At 48.8% G+C, this 8,296-nt stretch overlaps 1 protein-coding gene across 1 annotated transcript; it reads left to right on the forward strand.

The window, feature by feature from the left end:
* The first annotated feature begins 3,529 nt into the window (after window positions 1-3,529).
* Window positions 3,530-4,477, forward strand: LOC149526121 (olfactory receptor 51E1-like). The gene has a single exon (XM_089773960.1). It carries the CDS (start codon window positions 3,530-3,532, stop codon window positions 4,475-4,477), a length of 948 nt encoding a protein of 315 aa, XP_089630086.1.
* Window positions 4,478-8,296: the final 3,819 nt, after the last annotated feature.

Consider the following 8,296-nt stretch of genomic DNA (forward strand, 5'->3'; position numbering starts at 1 on the left):
TCAAACACCTAACCCGACCAGCAGGTAGATGGTAGATTGACACTCAGAGAAAATGTGCTGCTGGACCCATCTATATACCCCTGGGAGCCCATATCCTCTTTCTTATCTAAGAGGCCAAATTCTACTGGTCCGTTTTGTGGCACCAGTTCTTACAAGCACGTTTCAAATTAATTTACACTTGCAAGAGAGATAACTAAATTGTGAGCACTAGACATTTTTTTACTGGGTAAGAGATTCCTCCCCCCGCGGACGGCTGTGTGTTCGTATCAATATGGGTTTGAGTCAAGGGCACTCTTTGGCAGCCTCTTGGTCAGCAATTGGCGTATCTCTGTTTAAAGCCATTCACGGTCACACAGCCTGGGCCTTCTGCTCTGTGTGCCCTTCATGCTCCAGGCAAGCAAAAATGGACGTTACAGGGGGGTTCCTGTCTGGCTACACAGGAAAGTGGCCGGCTAGGGCAGGAGAGCTGCCAGCCTGGCCACCCAGGAGCAGGTGTGCAAGAGAATCAAGGGGGTCCACTGAGACCCCCGACCCTGAGCCCTGAGCTTATTCGAAACTAGTTTTTTAGTCTGGATCAGTTAGTTCGAATTAGCACTGTAGTGTAGACAGACCCCTAGTCTGCGACACAGCAAATGTAAGTGCTTCATCTGTTTTCTGTAATGACAGACTCCTGGGGTTTAAGGTGAAAAGGGACAGTTAGACCATCCGGTATGAACTGCTGTATAACACAGGCTGTTACATGTCACCCACTCACATGACTCTCCAGGACAGGGGTGGGCAAAAGCCTCTCGGCGGGACAGATCCGACCTGCCTTGGGCTTTGATCTGGCCCGTGAGGCAGTTATAGACCCTTCCCTCTAATTATAGGACCCACGGGGGGGGGGGGGAGGGAAAAGGTGAGAGGAACTCAGCCACTCCACGCCCTCCGCTGCCACTGGAGAGGTGATAGTGCTGGGTCTCAGGTTCTTTAATAGGGCCTCCCCGGAGGCGCTGTTACCATGGCCACCATGGCTAGCCCCAAAGGCTGCAGGTGCCACTGCCATGGTGCCCCTGGGCCCAGCCTCGGGCCACATGTCTGCCTCTGGGCAGGGAGGGGGGAGGATCCAAGCCACAGCAGCAGGGCCTCTGAGATGGCCCCAACCTGTGTAGCAGTGGTAGTGGCATCTCCGGGGTGGCCTGTAGCCGTGGCACCTCGGGAGCCTGTTCCAAGCTGGGTAGCCACGGCAGTGGTGCTTCCGGGGCAAGTCCCAAGTGCCTCCTGTGTCCGCAGTGCCTTGGCCTAGCCACGAGGCTGCAGAATCAGTGCCTCCAGGGTGGCCTGTGTCTGCGGTGCCTCGGGGCCAGCCCCGGATTGCGTGGCTGCAGCAGTGGTGTCTCCAGTCTCCAGGACTGCGTGGCCGCAGAAGCAGGACCTCCCTCCAGGGCAGGTGGGACAGAGTGGCTGTATCCCTTGCTGCAAGGGAGCACAAAGCCAGGTAAAGTCCTCCCTCATGCCCAGACCCCCCCCACCCCACCTCAATCCCATCACTTCCCTTCTACCCCCCCTAGACCGAGCACCCCTAGCTTGCTCCGACACCATCCCGTGGTCTTGTACCCTCTCTCCTGGCCACACACTGCACCCTCCCTTGTTCCTGTTCCCTCCACCTGGCCAGACACCTTACTCCCAGCCTGCTTTTGCACCCCAGCTCCCTCCCAGATCCTGCACCCCACTGCTATCCTACTTGCGGGGAGCCCTGTCTTGCACACTGTTCCCCTCATTTTTGTCCCTACCCCTGAGCCTAAGGAGGTCCATAAAATCCACTAATTCCAGAACCCCAGCAAGGTAAATCTGGTCTATGGGAATCCCTGAACCTCAGTTTCCCCCTTCCCTTCCCCTCACCCCAGGAGGTTGTGGCGCTAGAGGAGGTGTCTCAGTTGGGGCTGCATCAGGGAACGTTGGGAGGTTTTGGAGGAGTTTTTTTGCTTCTCACGTGTGTGGTCCCCAACTGATTTTTTTGTGGGTCCCCCGACACCAAAAAGACTCCCCACTCTTTCCATAAGTAACACACTGAAATGAAACCTTTTGTGCTGGACATAATCTTTTACTTTATTTAAAATGCACTTTGATAAACTCACATGAAAAGTTAAAATGCTCAACTAAAGTACAGCATGAGGCCAATGACTGAATTCTCCCATCGTCCAACCTACCCCATGTGTTTTTTTTCTAAAAATGTTCTTCCCAGTCACGTCAGTTGCTAATTCTCATCATTAATGGGAAATTAAACATGTTATGGCACTTAGGCTACGTCTACACTGGCCCCAAATTCCGGAAAAGGGATGCAAAGCAGGTAAGTCAGAATAGGGAAATCTGCGGGGGATTTAAATATCCCCCGCGGGATTTAAATAAAGATGTCCGCCGCTTTTTTCCGGCTTTTCCCCAAGCCGGAAAAAAGCGTCTAGACTTTCAAGTAGGAATAAGAGATCCTCCGGAAAAGGGGTTTATTCAGGAGGATCACGCCAGTCTAGACACTTTTTTCCGGCTTTCCCCCAAGCCGGAAAAAAGCGGCGGACATGTTTATTTAAATCCCGCGGGGGATATTTAAATCCCCCGTGGATTTCCCTATTCTGACTTACCTGCTTTGCATGCCTTTTCTGGAATTTGGGGCCAGTGTAGACGTAGCCTTAATGTCTATAGATATTACTGGTTGGGAGCTTTCCCTTTTTTTTCATTTCAGTGAAATCATGTCAACTTTTTATCATCCTCTCTTCCATCACGTCCCCTTTTCCTTTCTGCTCCCTAAACTAAAGAGTCCCTGACTTTTCTGTCTGTCCACATAGGGCAGCCTCCCCTTTCCCATAACATGTCCCAGAAGCCCCCTTCACATCAGCTGCACCCCTTCTAGAGACAAGGTTTTCTCTATCCCCTTCCTTTGGTGTCCCAAGATTGTCCTGGCTTTGGCCACTGCTGTGACTGAGCAGGGGTTTCTGTGCAGTTGCTGGCTATGACCTCCAGGGTTTTCACTGAGGTCGGTTCTAATTAGGATGGTTCCCTCCGGCACAGGACTTGACAAAGGATTGGGGGGTTTTCTGACTCTCACATTTTGAGCAACCAGGCGAATGTGGGATTCCTGAAAGCACAGAATCTCTAGCCTGACTTTCAGTGCATTAAGGAGCAGAGATGGGTAAAAAAGGCCCCAAATATTTTTTTCCAACCATTGCCTGTTACAGCCAGACCACAGTGCCCCAGACCAAAACACATTCTTTACGCGTGGAGCACCATAAACTATGGAATTCACATTAGAAAGGCCAGCTGTTCATTTATCCAAATAAGGAAAATGTCACATTTCAGGGTGTGAACAGATCAATCAATTTCAAACATGACACCAGCTACCAGTAGTGCATGGTTTGTGTGATATGAACATGGTCTCTCTTCCAGGAATTTCTCCTGTGATGATCTTCCTAGACCCAGAGCACCAGGAAGTCAGAAGAACATATGGTAGATACAGGAGACATTGTTCTACCTCAGAGTTGAACCCATTCTACTCTACTCCATGTCAGATTCCAACACAACTGACTTCACCAACCCCTCCGTCTTCATCCTGCAGGGCATTCCTGGCCTGGAGATGGCCCATATCTGGATCTCCATCCCCTTCTGCATGATGTACATCATAGCCCTCTTGGGGAATATCACCATCATTTTCATCGTGAAGATAGAGCTGAGTCTTCATATGCCCATGTACTATTTCATCTGCATGTTGGCGGGCACCGACCTGATTCTATCCACATCCACCCTGCCCAAAGAGCTGAGTGTCTTCTGGTTCAATTCCCGGGAGATTGATTTCAGTGCCTGTCTCACTCAGCTCTATTTCTTTCACTGTTTCTCTACGATGGAATCTGGGATCTTCATGGCCATGGCTTTGGATCGCTACGTGGCCATCTGCCATCCCCTGAGACATTCCACCATCCTGACTAACCCGGTGGTCAGCAAGATCTGCCTGGCTGTGGTGCTGCGCGGTGGGCTCCTGATACTTCCCTTTGTCCTCCTGGCAAAGCAGTGGTCATATTGTCGATCAAACATGGTCCCCCTGCCTTACTGTGCGCACATGGCCGTGGTGAGGCTGGCCTGTAGTGATTTCAGTGTCAGTAGTTACTACGGCCTCTTTGTGCTATTCTGTGTTAATGGACTAGATATGATTTTCATTGTTGTGTCCTATATCCAGATCCTCAGGGCCATCTTCAGCCTCCCCACAAAGGATGCCCGAGTCAAGACTTTTGGGACCTGCATCTCCCACCTCTGCTCCATTTTAGTATGTTACATCCCAGCTTTCTTCTTCTCTTTTGTGACCCGATTTGACAAAAAGAACCCTCACCCTTTCCAGGTTCTTATTAACAACATGTACTACCAGATGCCCCCCATGCTAAACCCCATTATCTATGGGGTGATGACCAAACAGCTCCGGGACAGGCTGCTGCAGCTGTTTATTTATAAAGGCCCTTGAGATTTTCTCCTGGTTCACAGACAGAGGTCTGTGCAGAGTTGGCTGGTGACATGGTGCTGGGCACTTTTCCCTGAATCACTGGCTGATCCATCAGAGACTTATTAAATCCTGTGCTGCTTTTCCTGTGCCCTCTTGGTGAATTCGTAGAACTCCTTAAAACTGAGGTTTTCAAGGTTTAATTTTGAGTAACTATCCCTGAGGTCCTGGGCTCTCCCTGCCTAGTCCCTTGCACGCCGGCCTCTAGGACACTTTTTTCCCATGGGTCCCCACCCTTCTGCATTGCATCCCCCAGGTGTCTATCTCTGTTCTGACACTTTCCTCAAAGCCCCAGCACTCTCCTCACCCCTCTCCTCCCTGTCAAGGCTGCTCCCCTCTCTAGCATGACAAATGCAGAAGTGGGGGGGCCTGCACTACAGGCTTTGGTACAAAACTTCCCCACAAAATTCTACTACCCAGACTTTGGGGAATATTTGCTGCCAACATCAAGTACTTTGGAACCCACCGACGGGTGGACACTTTTCACCAACCCCACAGCACCGCAAACTCTTCTCCCCAAAGAAAAAGAAAAGAGAAAACAAGCCGCAGTCTGTGGTAGCTGACTCCTAGTCAGACAGACAGACTCACCTGCCAGGACTCAGAAATGAACTAATACTGGTTAATAAGAAAAAGAAAACAAACTTTTATTATCCAAACAAAACTATCGTTGCAAGCATAGCTGAGGTGGCTAGATGGTAAGAACCACCAACTGATACACTCAGAGAAAATTCCCTGGGTTAGAAAGCTTCATTACAAAAGAGAAAAACAACACATTGAAAGAAAGAAAAAAACATTTTTAACAGCCCAGACCTCAGTTCCGAATTCCAAAGCAGAAAACAATAAAACCTGACAGACTAGCTAAACTTTTCCCTACTTCCATCTTGAGTCCGTCCTTGGAGAAAGACAAGCCTCCCATCTTCCTCTTACTTGGAAGAAACCGCTCCGACCCAGACAAAGGAGGGAAAAGATAAAAATCCCTTTGTCCCAGTTTGAAATCCCTACCTGACCAGCTACCTGGGTAAGGACAGGACACCTACTTAACCCTTTAGTCCTCAAGTGCCGGTCAGCCCTCCTGGCTATGACACTCCTCTTCTTCCATCCCTCACTGGACCATCTTCACCCACATCCTCACCATCTGGGCTCCCTCCATCTCCAGGGTTGGGACAGGAGCTGCCACAGGCTGACGAGGAGCCTGCTGTGAGGATGCAGCTCTGGGCCCAGCAGGCCTGGCTGGAGTGGGAAGGGAGGCAGCGTGATTGCTGGTTAATGACGCTGGAGAGGCACTGGCTTTGCTAGCAAGTGCTGGGTGGGGTGTAATAGAGATTCTGGCTTGTTTCCTGGTCACAAAGTGTCACAAGAAGAACAAAGAGTGGATCCTGAAGCTCAGCCGGGCTGCAGCTGCTACAGGGGATAGATGCTTCCTGATGGCCCCCATGCTGGGAGACTGCAGTAGATGCCCACCATATTGAAGACCAGCCAGAGTATCATAGGATCATAGAGCTGGAAGAGACCCCAGAAGGTCAAGTCCAGCCCCCTGCTCTAGGCAGGACCAATTCCAGCTAAATCAACCCGGCCAGGGCTTTGTCAAGTCGAGACTTAAACACCTCTAGGGATGGAGACTCCACTACTTCCCTAGGGAACCCATTCCAGTGCGTCACCACCCTCCTAGTGAAATAGTTTTTCCTGATATCCAACCTGGACCTCTCCCACCACAACTTGAGACCATTGCTCCTTGTTCTGCCATCTGTCACCACTGAGAACAGCCTCTCTCCATCCTCTTTGGAACCTCCCTTCAGGAAGTTGAAGGCTGCTATCAAATCCCCCCTCACTCTTCGCTTCTCCAGACTAAACAGACCCAACTCTCTCAGCCTCTCCTCATAAGTCATATGCTCCAGCCCCCTAATCATTTTGGTTAGCATGAGCCAGCCAGTGACCAAGGCACTGAGGAGCCCATGGGCTCCACAATGACATTTGCCAACTCCCTCAGTGCCCTCGGATACATTAAATCCAGGCCCATGGAAACATACACAAATCCATGAGCCCGGATTTAATGCATCCGATGGTTCTGAGGGAGTTGGCAAATGTCATTGGGGAGCCTTTGACCATTATCTCTGAAAACTCATGGGCTACGTCTAGACTGGCATGATTTTCCGCAAATGCTTTTAATGGAAAAGTTTTCTGTTAAAAGCATTAGCGGAAAATAGCGTCTAGATTGGCACGGACGCTTTTCTGCAAAAGCACTTTTTGCGGAAAAGCGTCTGTGCCAATCTAGATGCGCTTTTGTGCAAAAAAGCCCCGATTGCCATTTTCACGATCGGGACTTTTTTGCGCAAAACAAATCTGAGCTGTCTACACTGGCTCTTTTGCGCAAAAGCTTTGCTCTGAAGGGACTTTTCCCTGAACGGGAGCAGCATAGTATTTCCGCAAGAAGCACTGATTTTGTACATTACAAAGTCAGTGCTCTTGCGGAAATTCAAGTGGCCAGTATAGACAGCTGGCAAGTTTTTCTGCAAAAGCGATTGGACACTGCCATGGAGATTGGGAGACATCCCAGATGATTGGAAAAAGGAAAATGTAGTGCCCATCTTTAAAAAGGGAAGAAGGACAATCCAGGGAACTACAGACCAGTCGACCTTACCTCAGTCCCCGGAAAAATCATGGAGAGGATTTCATCCTAAAGGAATCCATTCTGAAGCATTTGGAAGAGGAGAAAGTAATCAGGCACAATTAACATGGATTCACGAAGGGCAAGTTGTGCCTAACCAATCTTTTTAGCTTCTATGATGAGGTAACTGGCTTTGTGGATGTCGGAAAGTCAGTGGATGTGCTATACCTTGACTTAAGAAAAGCTTTTGACAACATTTTTGCCAGCAGGTTAAGGGAATATGGATTGGATAATTGGACTGTAAGATGGAAAGAAAGCTGGCTAGACTGTCGAGCCCAACGGTTAGTGATCAATGGCTCAATATCAGGTTGGCAGTCGATTTCTAGTGGAGTGCCCCAAAGATTTATTCTTGGACTGGTTTTGTTCAACATCTTTACAGAATACAGAGGGGGTGGACAAAAGACAATGATCAAGTGATTTGACTCCTGCCATCCTTCTCCAGCCTCTGACAGAGGCCAGGGACACCAATTCTATCCTCTGGCTAATAGCCTTTTATAGACCTAACCTCCATGAATTTATCTAGCTTTTGTTTAAACTCTGTTATAGTGCTAGTCTTCACAGCCTCCTCTGGCAGGGAGTTCCACAGGTTGACTATGTGCTGTGTGAAGAAGAACTTTCTTTTATTAGTTTTAAACCTGCTACCCATTAATTTCATTTGGTGTCCTCTAGTTCTCCTATAATGGTAACTAATAAATAACTTTTCTTTATTCAGCCTCTCCACACCATTCATGATTTTATAGACCTCTATCATATCCCCCCTCAGTCTCCTCTTTTCTATACTGAAAAGTCCCAGTCGCTTTAACCACTCTTCATATGGCACCCATTTCAAACCCCTAACCATTTTAGTTGCCCCCAAAATATCTTTTTTGAGGTGAGGAGAACACATCTGTACACAGTATTCAAGATGTGGGCGTACCATAGTTTTATGAAGGGGCAATGAGATATTGTATCTTATTTTCTATCCCTTTCTTAATTATTCCTAACATCCTATTTGCCTTTTTGACCTCCCCTGCACAGTGTGTGAAAGTTATATTATGTTCTTATGTTCTTATGTTTCCTGTCCCTAGCCAAGTATCTGATCTGTTAATAGTAATGCAGGCAGGGATTTCTAACTGGGA

This window comes from Pelodiscus sinensis, chromosome 1 (assembly GCF_052426305.1).
Source record: "Pelodiscus sinensis isolate ZL-2025 chromosome 1, ASM5242630v1, whole genome shotgun sequence".
NCBI lineage: Eukaryota > Metazoa > Chordata > Testudines > Trionychidae > Pelodiscus > Pelodiscus sinensis.

Bases quoted from the DNA above. Each gene is read 5' to 3' on its own strand.
- LOC149526121 (XM_089773960.1), top strand. From the start codon at position 3,530: ATGTCAGATTCCAACACAACTGACTTCACCAACCCCTCCGTCTTCATC.